Below are 16,407 nucleotides of genomic sequence, written 5' to 3'. Positions count from 1 at the left end.
AAGGAAAAAGAAAGAAAGCTTTTTTTTAAGCTGGTAATGTCATGTTATGGTTCCGTGGCTGAAAGGAACGACTTGCTCGATTTAATTTGCAGCAACGACAAACCAGGCCCTGCAAAGGCGGTAATTGACTTATTAATAGACTTTACCTCCACTCTCGTTCCCCAATGGTTCCGTTTTGAATTGGGTTCGGCTAACAAGACAGGAATACATGGCTGCTATTGTTCACTCTCAGCCCACATGCTAAGCCTCTTTTCTAACAGTGCGCTTTAACCCATTAAGACCTGAAGCCGGTTCTACAAATGTCTCCTATAAATCCCAACAGTATTCTGTGAAAAAACTTATGTTTCTATATCAGTGGTTCTCAAACTTTTTCATGTCAAGGACCCCCAAAATTATATGTATTTGGCCGCCGACCCCCATCTCAAAATATTTTGTTCCAGGGACCCCCAGAGGCAAAGATTTGAGTTAAAAATGTTTGCTTTAAAAGAATATAAATATATTCTTAAACAAATTTTCTCGATTTTTCAAAAATAGCAGATCTACAAGCTCGTAGCGCGGCACTCGGTGCCGCGCTATGAGCTTGTATATCTGCTATTGTTGAACGGCCAAAGTGTAAAATAATGATTTTTTTTGCTCAAAACAAAACTGACACAGATGCGTTCCGGGTCTTAAAGGGTTAATAAAGAGGTAACCGTTTCAATGCGATTCATAAGTAATCTGTCGCTGTGTAATTTCCAAGCGGCGCCTCCATCTCCTTGTCATTCTGTCTCCCTGGAGTTCACCAGGCAGCGTCGACAGCAGCGGCGGCGGCGGCGGTGGGCGCTATCTCAAGCCTGCTGTCACGGAGGTCTTTTCAGACGCTCCTTCAATAGCTCCAGCCGAGCTTCATACCGCCACGCCGCCACGCCGCCACTCAAGGCCTATGGCTGATGCAGCTCGACGAAAACAATGGATTTCGCAGCTGAAAGAAACGAATGTGTCGCGACGAGACATGTTGTGAGTGTTCATATGAAGTGTGAATCGGCGCTACTGTATACGTCTCAAGTCCCTCTTTAGTGAAATAGCACTCTGCTCTGAGTTGTCTGCTGCTCTAGTGGCTCCCTCTCCCTCCTCCCCGCGTTCCACGGCGAGCAGGAATCAAAACAGGATAATGGCGTCCCGTGCCCCGAGTCATTTTTGTTAACCCTCCCCGCGGTGCCCGCAGCGTGGGGCCAGAAGGCCATCAAGCGCAGAGCGTAGATCACGACAGCGAAATGCGCGGCCATGTCCGCCCGAGCAGATAGATGTCAGTTGTCGGTCACCTGCGGGAGACATATAGAAATAGCTCTGGGTGTTTCTGTCAAGACAGTTTTAATTAAACCTGACATATGTTGTAGTTCCTATAGATTCCCCCCCCCGTGCACGGCACAAAAAAGGGGGGAATTTACAAAAGGAAGTGAAAGGCGAAGAGAAGAATCCGTCTGCTAAAGCCATGTCCCTTTCTTTGTAATGGACTTATTAGATTTGTGTTGTCAAAAGGGATCGCCTCCTTATATGAGGCACAGGAATTTCTTTTCAGCCGCCATCAGACAAGGTAGCGAAGCGTGGCCGCTTTTTTCCCCCTGACAATAACTCCCGGATTTGTCCCCCCCCCCCCCCCCCATTTTTTTTGTTTCCTTGTCTCATCACCGCCTCTTCTTCCCTGTCTCCCCCCCCCCCACCCCCTGACACCCCCTGACACCCCCGCACCTCCCACTACTCCCCCCCCCCCCACCCCCCACCCCCCACCCCCCCTTCCATTGCCTTTAACCCATTGAGACCTGAAGCCGATTCTACATGTCTCCTAAATCCCAACAGTTTTCTGAAGAACGTATGTTTCTACTGTATATCAGTGGTGCTCAATCTTTTTCATGTCAAGGACCCCCATCATTATATGTATTTGGCCGCGGACCCCCATCAAAATATTTTGTTCCAGGGACCCCCCGAAGCAAAGATTTGAGTTAAAAATGTTCGCTTTAAAAATATATACATTCAAAAATTTGCACACATTTTCACACATTTTCAAAAATAGCAGATCTACAAGCTCGTAGCGCGGCACTCGGTGCCGCGCTACGAGCTTGTAGATCTGCTATTTTTGAATAGCCCAAAGTGTAAAATAATGCTTTTTTAGCTCAAATCTAAAAATGACACAGTTCCAGGTCTTAATGGGTTAATGGGGTCCCCCCCCCCCATCTCTCTCCCACAGAGATTTGTGCAGCCGACTGTGGTGGCCACGGCATCTGCGTGTCGGGCACCTGCCGCTGTGAGGAGGGCTGGACGGGCGCCGGGTGTGACCAGAGGGCGTGTCATCCGCGCTGCAACGAGCACGGCACCTGCAAGGACGGCAAATGTGAATGCAGCCCCGGCTGGAATGGAGAGCACTGCACTATCGGTAGGAAGGAGAGAGGTGTGCACGCACGCATGTGTGTGTGTGTGTGTGTGTGTGTGTGTGTGTGTGTGTGTGTGTGTGTGTGTGTGTGTGTGTGTGTGTGTGTGTGTGTGTGTGTGTGTCTGTGTGTGTGTGTGTCTGTGTGTCTGTGTGTCTGTCTGTCTGTCTGTCTGTGTGTGTGTGTGTGTGTTTGTGTGTGTGTGTGTGTGCGTGCGCGCGCGTGTGTCTGTGTGGGTGTAGGTGTAAGTTGTGTGTGCACGCATGCGTGTGTACGGGGGGGAGTGGTCGACGGAGGCGTGGACTGTCTGTCTGTCTGTATGTCTGTGTGGTTGTGTGTGTGTGTGTGTGTGTGTGTGTGTGTGTGTGTGTGTGTGTGTGTGTGTGTGTGTGTGTGGGAGGGGGGAAGGGGGGGGCGGGCGTCCATCTGCTGAAGAAAGGGAGAAGCATGCTTAATTGAATTTGTGCAACTCGGTAAAGCATGAACAAGTTTGCTCAAGGATCCGAGGCTTGCCGTCATGCATTTTAATGTGGGAATGTGCTAAGGTGTCCCTTTCCTTTAACTCCACTCATCCTCTCCCTCATGCTTTTCTTTGCTCCCATCGCCATTCACTGTTGCTTTTCAAACGTGGACGCTATAGTCGAGGCGAGCGGATTCATAACTTTAGGATTATATCAGCCCAACGTCTCGACGTCAACAAGAGAAATGTCGCTTTGCAGAGCAACGTTTTATTCAAGGCCTTGTGTAAACATTAATGATGCTCCATTGCAAGGCTGGCCTTGCTTAGATGCAGCCTTATACAGCATGTGCCTTTGTAAAGGTAAACATTGATGGAGCTACTGTAGAGTTATTAACCCATTGAGACCTGGAACTGTCTCATTTTTAGATTTGAGCTAAAAATCATTATTTTACACTTCGGGCTATTCAAAAATAGCAGATATACAAGCTCGTAGCGCGGCACCGAGTGCCGCGCTATGAGCTTGTAGATCTGCTATTTTTGAAAAATCGTGAAAATGTGTGCAAATCTTTGAATATATATATTTTTAAAGCGAACATTTTTAACTCAAATCTTTGCTTCTGGGGGTCCCTGGAACAAAATATTTTGATGGGGGTCCGCGGCCAAATACATATAATTTTGGGGGGCATTGACATGAAAAAGATTGAGCACCACTGATATAGAAACATACGTTTTTCAGAAAACTGTTGAGATTTAGGAGACATGTAGAATCGGCTTCAGGTCTCAATGGGTTAAATAGAACTGGATGTGCTGCGCTAGCATATAAAGCCACAATGCATTAATACTACAATGTCTTCATGTCAGTCATCCATTTCCCGAAATGGATGCTGTGGCTATTTGCTTGGATCACTTTGGATTACTTTTACATTACTCAGGAAAACATTGCTGATTTGAAGCTTTAAGTCCCATTGTGAGCAGATCATTATATAGTGTCAGGAAAAGTACATAATGTATGTCCGATAACATGAGGCAAAACAGTAACTTTGCATTACTATTTTGTCTTTTGTTTATTTTGTTTTTAACTACATTAATACAAATATGATATTAACGGTAGCCCATCAGGTTTGAGAGGGTGCAATATGTGCGTTTTTAACTTCTGTGAGGTTTATTTTAGCGTTTGTTCAGTAACAGGATTCTCCCCTTCTTCAGTGATAGTAATATAATGAGTAACATAAGTAATAACTTTTGATACCAAGTAATAACTTAAGTATTATTATCGTTACTTTTTTTTAAAGGTGAAATAAGTAACGAGTAAGTACTTTGTAACTGATCAGAACAATGGGATTTAGGTTAAAAATCAGCGATGTTTCCCTTTAACTCATTGAGACCTGGAACGGTGTCATTTTTAGATTTGAGCTAAGAAAGCATTATTTTACACTTTGGGCTATTCAAAAATAGCAGATATACAAGCTCATAGCGCGGCACCGAGTGCCGCGCTACGAGCTTGTAGATCTGCTATTTTTGAAAAATCGGGAAAATGTGTGCAAATCTTTGAATATATATATCTTTAAAGCGAACATTTTTAACTCAAATCTTTGCTTCTGGGGGGTCCCTGGAACAACATATTTTGATGGGGGTCGGCGGCCAAATACATATAATTGTGGGGGTCCTTGACATGAAAAATATTGAGCACCACTGATATAGAAACATACGTTTTTCAGAATACTGTTGAGATTTAGGAGACATGTAGAATCGGCTTCAGGTCTCAATGGGTTAAGTTTTATGTATCCTAATGGGCGTCGTCATGCAGATCATATCACAGGGCTTTTCTTGCTGTGGATATTGTGATGACACAGCTGAGCAGTGCTGGGCAGTAGTTTTTAGTTTGTGATTTTTTTGATTGGTAAACGTTTTGTTTGATGGATGGCGTCTGTCCGTTCACCAATTTGGTCCAAACAATGAGAGTTCCATTTGCTGAGGGGTGATTAGTGGAAATCCATGCCTCTGCTTATGATATCCCCCCCTTTGGTCATTCTTTTGTTATCACCGATGGGAATGTGTTTTTACCCTACTTCTGGTCACACTTAACCCATTGAGACCTGAAGACGATTCTACATGTCTCCTAAATCTCAGTATTCTGAAAAACGTATGTTTCTATATCAGTGGTGCTCAATCTTTTTCATGTCAAGGACCCCCAAAATGATATGTATTTGGCCGCCGACCCCATCAAAATATTTTGTTCCAGGGACCCCCCAGAAGCAACGATTTGAGTTAAAAATGTTCGCTTTAAAATATATATATATTCAAAGATTTGCACACATTTTTACGATTTTTCAAAAATAGCAGATCTACAAGCTCGTAGCGCGGCACTCAGTGCCGCACTATGAGCTTGTATATCTGCTATTTTTGAATAGCCCAAAGTGTAAAATAATGCTTTTTAGCTCAAATCTAAAAATGACACAGTTCCAGGTCTTAATGGGTTAATTGAAAAAGTTTAGACGCTCTTGTAGCTACAGTTACTGTACATACAGTAACACCCTAGTGTGTGCGATTAGGGGAGTCGACGTCATGTTGGAGGTACAAAACAAAGGTGGTTCTAGTGTGGATTTGGTTCCTTTCCGGGACGTCCCCTCTTCATTTTTCATAAGATGGTGGCTGTTGCAGTAACCATAGTTACAATAACCATAGTTTTGTGCAGAGAAAAGATACCACCGTATACGATCTGTTTCACAAACTCAATGCTGAGATACCCGTGTTGTTTGCACCTCCAAGACGATGGCTGATTTGGCAACGGCCCCCCTAATCAGGGGTGCAGCCATGGGTGGGACATAGAAAGCTGGCCCACCCAATCGACTTTTGCAAAAAAAAAAACTCATTTTGGGATTTATTTATTTTTTATAATATTTTTTTTGATAAAAAACTGTAAAATCAGACAATTAAGAATTAAAAAAATTATAATAATAAATAACATAACCCTACCCTAACCCTAACCCTAAAACCTGAAGTAAAGTAACAAAAAAACGCCCAAAATCCGCCCAATAACTGCAATTTTCTGGTCGGGGACACAGCCTGTACTAGCGTTCTGGCTGCGCCACTGCCCCTAATACAGATGTGCCACTTCAAAACTTCACACGTTACTGTTCTTTCCCTGAAAGTGCCCTGAACATGCATTTTCCTCCCTGTTCTGCCCTTAAAAATGCACTGTTTTGGCCCTGAAAAGAAGTTGTCGCTACACACCCCCGTTTTTCCCTTCAACAGACATCCATATACATGAGAACAAAAGAATGTGTGTTGAAGAAGGTGTCAGACTCATTATGAGGCGAAAGGTGATTTGAAGAGGTCCTTGACCAGTTGCTCAAATTAATTAGCATCATAAAAGCAGTGATCACCAAAATAATTCAGCATTTTAAATGCCCTTCTTTGTCCCTCTTATTGCCCTGGGAATCCCCTGAAAAATTACTGTCTTGGCGATGGCAGGACATTTGAAGTTTTGAAATGGCACATCTGTACCTGTATGTGTGAGTCATAGAATATCCCAGCATTACTGGTCTCTGGTGCAAACTGCTCAGCTGTGTGTATCTCTGTTACCAATATGTAAAAAAATCTGCATGACCAGTAGGACATAAACACTGAACTAGCACATAACACTGACCCCCTTTGCTCTGGAATGTTGCCCCTAAACTCTACTAAGGACATTTGAAAATACATAATTTGGTCTGCAAATAGCATATCAATTTCATTATTTATTTTTTGTCTGCATCCAAAACACAGCTTTATTCTCAGCGAAATGCCGACAGCCAAAATGACAGCATGCAAAGATTTTCCTCTCCTTATTTTATTCTTACTAAAGCTCATGATTGATTTGCCGTGGTTTGACAGTTTCAGTTTAAGAAAACCGAAATTGGAGCCATTTAGCGAAGCGGCGCCGTGAATTCCAACTAGAGCTCCCTCACTCATGTGTCACTGCTATGGTTGGTGGGCGAGCTAGTTTTCGTTTGATGGTGTCTGTCTGATCGCAGGACTTGTCAAACCCACTGTAACTACTGTAACAGTCCATCCAAAAAAACACTCGCTCTCTAGCATGCTCGCTGTGCAACTCTAACAATCTGTGTCTGTGTTGTACTATTCTTCTTGTCTCTTCTCTTTTCTCCTCTTCTCTTCTCTTTTCTCCTCTCCTCTTCTCTTTTCTCCTCTCCTCTCCTCTCCTCTCCTCTCCTCTCCTCTCCTCTCCCTCTCCTCTCCTCTCCTCTCCTCTCCTCTCCTCTCCTCTCCTCTCCTCTCCCTCTCCCTCTCCCTCTCCCTCTCCTCTCCTCTCCTCTCCTCTCCTCTTCCTCTCCTCTCCTCTCCTCTCCTCTCCTCTCCTCTCCTCTCCTCTCCTCCTCTCTGTTTACGGTTGCAGTTTCACATGCTAGCTCACTCATTATCATTCCACAGTCCCAAGCACTCAAGCATCAGAGAGGAAGAGAGCGAACACAATGGCGATTCCCCCCTCCCCTCCCCGCCCGCCACAAGCTTTCAATGAAAAGGAGTTTGCAAACACCCACCCACACACATTCAAGTCAATAGGGGAGACAGGACAAACGTCAAGAATCCCAAGTCTCGTAGGTGAACGCTGCTTTCCATATTCAATGGAGGCCGGAGGAGGAGGAGGAGGGGGGGAGGGTTATTTTTTTTCCCATGGAGTGCTGTGCTGCTATGGCACACCTTAGAGAGCGCTGCCGGCTGCGCCCCCACAGCCAGGGCTCAGTGTGTGAATGTTTTATAATGCAATGCATTATTGATGGGCCTTTTTTTTTTATATGTGCCACCATTGAGATCCCTCTGCTCCCTCAACTAGAGTATCCCTAGCTGGCTTCCATTAACCCATTTAGACCCGGAGAAGCATTGTCATTTTTTTATTTTAGCAAAAAGAAAAAAGCATTATTTTACACTTTGGCTATTCAAAAATAGCAGATCTACAAGCTCATAGCGCGGCACCGAGTGCCGCGCTATGAGCTTGTAGATCTGCTATTTTTGAAACATCGAGAAAATGTGTGCAAATCTTTGAATATATATATTTTTAAAGCAAATATTTGTAACTCAAATCTTTGCTTCTGGGGGTCCCTGGAACAACGTATTTTGAGATGGGGGTCCGCGGCCAAATACATATCATTTTGCTGTCCTTGACATGAAAAAGTGACATACTGTAGAAACATAAAAAGTGACACAGAAACACACTTTTTTTTTCCTGTTAGGATTTAGAAGGCATTTGTAGAATCGGAACCTCAGGCCTTAATGGGTTAAAGAAGCCAAAGATCTCAATTTAAATCAATTTTCATTATTATTGCGAGCCCTCCATGCCCTGAGCCGTCTGCCGGGGCGTTGGAAATCTGACTTGGTCATACCCGCCCCGCTTTACCAAAGCCTCTGGTGACCTGACCTGCTGTTTGAAGATTAACCACATGAACCCCATAGCGTCCCTTTTCTGGGCTGAGCATTCAGGTGACAATAGCAGATCTGCAAGCTATTTTGGACCGAATAGATTTGGTGTAGAAGCGGTGGTTCTCAAAAGTGGGATGCAGGGACCCCTCAGGGTTCCATGTGGACCCTTACAGGTGTGTAACTCTGAGAGTGTACAGATGGAACCAAATGGGTTCCATTCTCAGAGTTATGGGGGTTTGAGAACCGCCGACGTATAGAGGGGAAAAAGGAGTGGACTTAGTATAGAGCCCCCCATGGGAGACCCCAGACAACTATATACTGTGTGGGGTTTTAGTGGTTAAAAGTGCCTTCTCTGCGGAACACTCCACCCCTACGCACGCGCACGCACGCACACACACACGCACGCACACGCGCGCGCGCGCACACACGCACACGCACACACCCTACCATATTGCTTGTGTTTCAAGGGTGGCAATATGTGCATCAATCACATTGTTTCTGAAATGCGCCCCAGAGAGACATTGCACTGATCTCTGCAGATGATAGAGGACAGATTGCGATTTTTTTTTTTTTTTTTGCAGAACGGATCTCGTTTCATGAACTTGCTCTCCCTTGAACTGGTACTCTCTCTCTCTCTCTCTTTCTCTACCTCCCTCTCTCTCTCTCTCTCTCTCTCTCTCTCTCTCTCTCTCTCTCTCTCTCTCTCTCTCTCTCTCTCTCTCTCTCCGTCTCTGTGTGTCTCTCTCCCTCCGTGTGTGTCGGCTTGTGGTGTCGTTGTGTTGCTTGTGAAGAAGCATGCTGTTTGCTCCATGACTGCACTTCTTTCCTTTGTGTTTACCGTCCTTTTTCTTTTGTTTTCTTCCCAGTGTAAAACTAACACCTTGCCTCGCTGTCTTGTCATTTTGAAGTGGCACTGTTCTCAAAACCTTCCCTTATATGTCCTCTTGTCTTTTATCTTCCCAAGCTCACTATCTGGATAAGGTAGTGAAAGGTATGGCATTCCTCCTTCTTTGTCTCTCGCCTTCCTCTCATCCTAACCATGTCGTTGACCACCAGTGGTGGACAAAGTGCTCAGCCGCGGCACTTGAGTCAAAGTATAGATACTTGTGGAGTACTCGCTTTAAACAAAATACTTAAGTATTGAAAAGTACATGGTTTTAGAAATACTAATATAACATACTAATATAAAGTATTCAAAAGTACACATTACATTTTCTTTTTAATATCAATGCATAATAGTGAAAATAGTACGCCTACAAGCTTGCAGATCTGCTATTTTCACTATAAATGAAATAGGGCTTAAGTGGTTAATTCATTATGTACCTTCCTAGAAATGTAGTGGAGTCGAGGGTGCAATATTTGTCTTTGAAATGTAGTGGAGTGAAAGTTCTAAGTATTGAAGTATTGAAAAATAAAACAAACTCTCAATTAAAGTACAGATACTCAAATGTACTGAAGTACAGTACTCAAGTAGATGTACTTAGTTACTGTCCACCACTGCCACAGGCCATACATTCTCCAGCGCTGACACATGCAACAAAGAAGAAACCAAAAAGAAAACGCACTTCAGCGTCAAAACCCTCTCCATTCTAAACACCAACCACCATCCACTTTCTTTTTTTTTTTGCCATGCAGTCACGCCGTAATCTCCACTTAGCACACTTTCGCACCCCGGTGAATCTGGTTGGCCCTGCCTCTTTGAGGTGTGGAGGGCCAGGGGGGGGGGGGGGGGGGGGGTGTGTCTGGGTTTTATGTGCAGGCATGCTCTCTCAATGGGGGGGGTGTTGGGAAAAGGGGTCTCTGTAACCGTAGCGATGCATTATGGATGAGTGTGCAGCTGTGAGCGGGGTGCTGTGATAGGCCGCAGCCTCACTAATTAAAAGCGCTCATAGGCCGGGTCGGTGCAGCGTGAGTGGTGGGGGATGGGGGGGGGGGGGGGGGGGGGGGGTGAGTAGAGGCTCGTCCTTCCACGGTCGATCCGGCTACCTCCGTCCTTGGTAACACAGGGGTCCCCCAAACGTTTTCCATGCCAAGGAAGTGAAGGTTTAAGTTTAGAAAATATATTATTATTTATTCAAAAGTTGATATATATATAATATCAAAAATAGCATCAAAAATAGCAGATGTACAAGCTCACAGTGCGTCACGATGTGAGCTTGTAGATCTGCTATTTTTGAATAGTCAACATTTAACTGGATGAAGTGGCCCAGCGGTCCACATATGCTGGTAATCCAGTTTTACAGCGTATCGCAGGTTCGCAAAATACCGTAAAAAAAAACGATGCCAAGGACTCCAAAACAATCATACACTGTGCCCACCACCCTATTGCGAAATAGCTTTTAATAAAAACTACAGTAACTAGTCCACACACCCACCGCACCATCCATCCGGGCTATGGGACTGCAACCACCACGACAACAGATCCCATAGTCTGCGAGGACTGTTCACCAAAAACGGCAAATAAACCGATTCAATTTGGGGAAAAGTGAAGAATTGGCTTCGGCACTCTCTTCATTTGTCAATGGTCAATGTTCATTTCAATTGGTCAACCCACTGAGGCGAAAACGCAGGTTCCAGACAGACAGGTTTCTTCGTTTTACAATGGGATAAATAGAAAATTGCAAAAATAGCCCCTCTATGGTAGAACTTTTGAATAACTATTTGTTATTATAACCAATTAATAGATCATTTCTAAGCCATTAGATAATGAGTTGTCTTGTTAAATATGTGTTAACAGTTAAGGAGTTAGAACGATGCCTTATAGATAGTTAATAGATTACTCACAAACTATTCGTTTATGAGTTATTAATGACTTTTTAAATATGTTTTAATAGTTGGTTAAGGATGTATAACTATGGCTTATATATAGGGCATAGTTATACAGTACATCCAGATAGCTAATAGATCACTCACAAAATTTTACTTAACTGACTTGTTAACTGTATCAGTGGCGTACCCACTGTAGAGGCAGGGCAGGCGGTCGCCTGAAAAAAAAACAAATAACCCGAAAATGTTTCATAGCGTGCTTAATGTCCTCAAAGTCACGCATCCAACAAGCTTTGTACTGAGCAAATTGGACCTTCTGTTCCAGAGATAATGGCCAAAACATCTTGAAAACGGCCACTTTCGCCGGTTTTCGATCGCCAATCTCCAAGCTCTTGTAGATTGGGTAAAACTTTAGAATAACAATTCGTTGTAGTAAGTAGTTAATAGATCATTCATAAACGGTTAGTTTATTATATATATATATATATATATATATATATATATATATATATATATATATATATATACATACATACACACACACTTTGAAAACCACTGCTGTTTGCACTGCATGCCATGAGAGCGCGCGAGCGCTTGCAGCCTCCTGCACTGTTTCAATGGGTCAGGGGCACAGCAGAGAGGGGGGTGTCTCATCTCGGGCAGGGGCACAGCAGAGAGGGGGGTGTCTCATCTCGGGCAGGGGCACAGCAGAGAGGGGGGTGTCTCACCTCGGGCAGGGCACAGCAGAGAGGGGGGTGTCTCATCTCGGGCAGGGGCACAGCAGAGAGGGGGGGTGTCTCTTTCTTGAAAGGGCTGCCAATTAAGAACCATGTCAAAGGAGTCTGCACCAGTTGTGCTAATCGGGAGTTTGTTTATCCATTGGGTCCGGCTGCTGTCTGTGGCAAGATCATATGAGGCAGTTATGTTTGCCTTGGAAGTAGGAACCCAAAGAGAGGGAGTATCGATGGAATAAAATAACATAATAATAATAGATTTTTTTGTATTTAATTATGTTTCATTCTTGCTGTTTTTCTTTACCACCGTTGATGGCAATTTTCCAGCAATGTTAAGGCTGCTCGATTTGTTATTCTCTCATATCGCCAGATACCCGGGAGGAGGGCTTTTTAAGATGACGGAAATGTCTGTCGGTTTACCCTGGCCCTGTGTGTAGAAGTGAAAACAAATGGCAGCAATAACACAGCAGCAAACATCATCTTTTGGGCTTATGAAGCACAATTGCCTTTAGCCGCTCTACAAGCTCATAATGTGTTGCATGCTTTGTGAGCTTGTAGATCTGTGATTTTCGGTGTGTGACACTGACAAAGTATAAATCAGACAGACAGACAGACAGACAGACAGACAGACAGACCCTCTTATAGATAGCTATCTCTTTCAGAGCCACACCGTCAGAAATGGATCATATTACAAGTGAGTTATGAATATGTCACTTAGGCACTAGAACTGCTAAAGTGTGTTGGAGACACACATTGGTAAAAGTTGTCCATTCAATCTATACATTTTTGTATAAATATTTGAAATTTTAAAAACCTTTTATTTTGAAGTGTAACAACATTATTTGGATGGCATTTATGTGCCATTCATGTATAACGTATACCTGTTATGAATGGCGAGGGGTATATGTCATTCATGTATCACGAATCATATGGCAAGTGAGTTATGAATGTGTCACCACTTGTAAAGAGAGGCGTTGTGCCTAATGTATGCTTCGTCGTACAATGACGCCGATCTACAGATAGCCAATCCGCAAGTTCAAATATACAAATCGTCGCGTCTGCGACACACTGTGAGCTTGTAGATCAGCTATTTTCGGCGTGCAACACTGTCGTACAACAAAGTATCTATCAGGCTTTAGCCAGTCATCGCTCTTGATATGCAAATGGTTTCCCAAGAACCACATTCAACTCAAATCTATGCTGCTGTGTTTCTTCACCTCAGTTTTCTCTCTCCAGTATTTCTCCTATTCATTAGCCCCACCCACGCTCTACCTCTCTCTCTCTCTCTCTCTCTCTCTCTCTCTCTCTCTCTCTCTCTCCCCCCTCTCTGTTGTTCCCTCGCTCGCTGTGTGATATCAGAGCAGTTAGGCAGCCACCCCGTTCTCTTTGGTCTACTAAATGGGTCAAACACAGCATCCTCTCTATCCGGACGACCAACCGCTTGCAACACAAAAGCACTGACAGACTCTTTTCTTTTTAAACATTTCATAGCTCTATATATCCAGATGTTGTTGACGCTTCTTCTTGCCTTGCGCATGGCGGGGACCTGAATCGTAAAGATACCAGTTAAATGTGGATTTGCGGCGAGAGATAATCCTGTGATATACAGTAGTATTATGTCCCTTTGAAGCCCAATCCCCAGAGAGATTCAGAGGGGAACGTTTCACCTGTCGTTTGTGCTCCAACCTCCTTCTTTCACTCCCCCAAACTCCCTAATACAACCCCCCCCCCCAAGACCCCGTGGTCACATGTCCAGGAGCGAAGCCCACCCTTGCAGATCGTCGCTTTTCTGGTGGAAAACCGTTACTTGTCAGGAAAGGGACAAATAACCTGTGTTTCAATGTATCCTATGTAGTAATTATTTAGTCTCAAGCTCTGTAATAAAGTAAAGTTAATAAGTATGTTTTATTTGTTAAAGGAGGAGTTCACCCAAAAAATGACTTATTTTCTATCAATTACACACCCCATGAAGATTTGTTTTTGTTTTTGTGGCATTCCTAAGACAATAATTTGATGACCGTGTGTATTTCCGGTAGGAGACACAAATAATCTACTTTGTGTCTCCTACCGGATACATTAGCTGGTAGGAGACGGGAATCAAATTATTAGCAAAAAAAGAATCCATGGATTCAAGGCTTCATAGGGTGTGCAATTGATAGAAAATAAGTCATTCTTTGGGTGAACTCCTCCTTTAAGTATTTATGAAACCCATAGACAAGACGTAACCATTTTCAACCTAGCATCTAATCCCTTTTGGCATGTCATCGTACATTTTCAAAAAATTCAAAATCTATGAGGCTACGGACCCCCATCTGAACATAATTTTGTGCCACCTGCCAGGGATCTCCTCAGCAGCAGATCTACAAGCTTTTTGAGCTTGTTGATTGCCTCTTTCAAATAGCCAATGTACTACTGTATATAGGGTTAAAATGGTTGAACTGATTTTGATGCTATATTAACTGACTTTGCCGGGGGTCCCCGGACCCCACTGAAATAGGGCATGCATTTTATGAAGAAAACATAAAAAAAAACTCTGAAATGTCAAGATGCAAGGTTTCTGCCCGGGAGCAGCGACGACAAGCGGGAGCGTAGCCCCGCCCCTTGCATAACACCATGGAGTTCTGTGCGTGCCCTCCCCTCTCCTCTCCTCTCCTCTCCTCTCCTCTCCTCTCCTCTCCTCTCCTCTCCTCTGGCTTCGCTCCTTCTAACGACAGAATAAGGCAACACTCCGTCTGAGGAGGGGATAATCTTATTGATTAGCCCGCAGCGCTCTCAAGAACTATTCATCAAAGAACGAGAGCAATAACAATACGGAGCCGTTTTAACAGCAGCCACCACCTCCGCAATGCCTGCCCCTGATTCACGACATTCTCGCCGACGATAACAATCTGAATGGCAAGAAGAACGCTCCGGCTGGTTACATTTAACCCTTTAAGACCGGGAAACGCATCCCGTGTGTCATTTTACGATTTCTTTGGCTATTCAAAAAATAGCAGATATACAAGCTCGTAGCGCGGCACCGAGTGCCGCGCTACGAGCTTGTAGATCTGCTATTTTTTGGGAAAAATCCTGGAAAATGTGGTGCAAATCTTTGAATGTATCTTTTTTAAAAGCGAACATTTGAAACTCTGTTACTAACTTCTGGGGGTCAAAGATTTGAGTCACAAATATAAAAAAATATATTCAAAGATTTGCACAAATGTACATTATTTTCCCCAAAAATTGCTGATCTACAAGCCCATAGCGCGGCACTCCGGTGCCGCGCTATGAGCTTGTATATCTGCTATTTTTTGGATAGCCCGAAGAAATCCAAAAATGACAGATGTGTTCCCGGTATGAATGGGTTAAAACAAACAAACAAACAAAAAAACACTTAAAAACAGATCCAATTACAGCGCGGTACAGGAACGTAGCATTCTTGCTAACAGCCTGTAGTAGCAGTGTGGATGGAGCAGGCCAATCTACTGTAGTAATGAGTGAATATTGATTCAGAAGATCCCTCTTATCTCATTCTTGCCGCTAAGGGATATGAGAAGCTTCACAAAAGGTGTATCAAATTAATCAACTTCAGCCCCGGGGCCACATTACCGCTTGCCCTTGCCCCGTTTTTACAATCTCGACATGCCTTTAATAACCAAATGAACCCCAGCGTCCCTGTGTGATATTTGGCAAAAATAGCGTCTGTTTTCAGACATTTTGGCGTAGAGGGACAAAAAAAAGGAGTGGACCCCTGGGGGACGACGGTCAACTAAGTATATAGGGTTTAATAAAGTCACGACGACACCGGAAAGATAATTGCAACAAACAGTCGCCATTGACTCACTTTATTTTCATGGTGTGTGTTTTTATTTTAAAGTTTTCCTGTACAGTATTGATATCTATACAGTATACAGATGTGCCACTTCAAAACTTCACACGTTACTGTTCTTTCCCTGAAAGTGCCCTGAAAATGCATTTTTTCCTCCCTTTTCTGCCCTTAAAAATGCACTGTTTTGCCCCTGAAAAGAAGTTGTCACTACACACCCCCGTTTTTCCCTTCAACAGACATCCATATACATGAGAACAAAAGAATGTGTGTTGAAGAAGGTGTCAGACTCATTATGAGGGCGAAAGGTGATTTGAAGAGGTCCTTGACCAGTTGCTCAAATTAATTAGCATCATAAAAGCAGTGATCATCAAAATAATTCAGCATTTTAAATGCCCCTCTATTGTCCCTCTTATTGCCCTGGGAATCCCCTGAAAATGTACTGTCTTGGCGATGGCAGGACATTTGAAGTTTTGAAATGGCACATCTGTACAACATTTTATTATCGTTCGCAACCTCCTCTGGCTGTCATCCTCGCCCAAACCTTTTGTCTTTGTGAATTTCTCCCCCCTTTTTTTGTTGTTGCTCGTTTACACAGAGGGCTGTCCTGGATTTGTGCAACGGAAATGGTAGGTGCACTCTGGGTAACAGCGGCTGGTACTGCGTGTGCCAGCTGGGCTGGAGGGGCTCCGGCTGTGACACGTCCATGGAAACCGCCTGCAGCGATGGCAAGGACAACGACGGAGGTAAAATACCACATCATCAACAAACAACCCAACCTTCTGACACCGGCCCAGCGTCCAGCGCTAACTAGACACA

General features: G+C 43.9%; 1 protein-coding gene across 1 annotated transcript in view; it reads left to right on the top strand.

Annotated features, from left to right (window-relative positions):
* The window catches only part of tenm4 (teneurin transmembrane protein 4), a 359,498-nt gene that overhangs the window by 187,341 nt on the left and 155,750 nt on the right, over positions 1-16,407 (top strand). The window contains 3 exon segments of the mRNA XM_084064566.1: positions 2,225-2,410; positions 16,187-16,200; positions 16,202-16,334. Coding sequence (XP_083920692.1) covers positions 2,225-2,410; positions 16,187-16,200; positions 16,202-16,334 — 333 coding nt within the window.

This window comes from Gymnoscopelus microlampas, assembly GCF_963454915.1.
Source record: "Gymnoscopelus microlampas genome assembly, chromosome: 8".
Taxonomy (NCBI): Eukaryota; Metazoa; Chordata; class Actinopteri; order Myctophiformes; family Myctophidae; genus Gymnoscopelus; species Gymnoscopelus microlampas.
The sequence above is the reverse complement of the archived record's forward strand: the minus strand, read 5'-3'. Positions and strand labels throughout refer to the sequence as shown.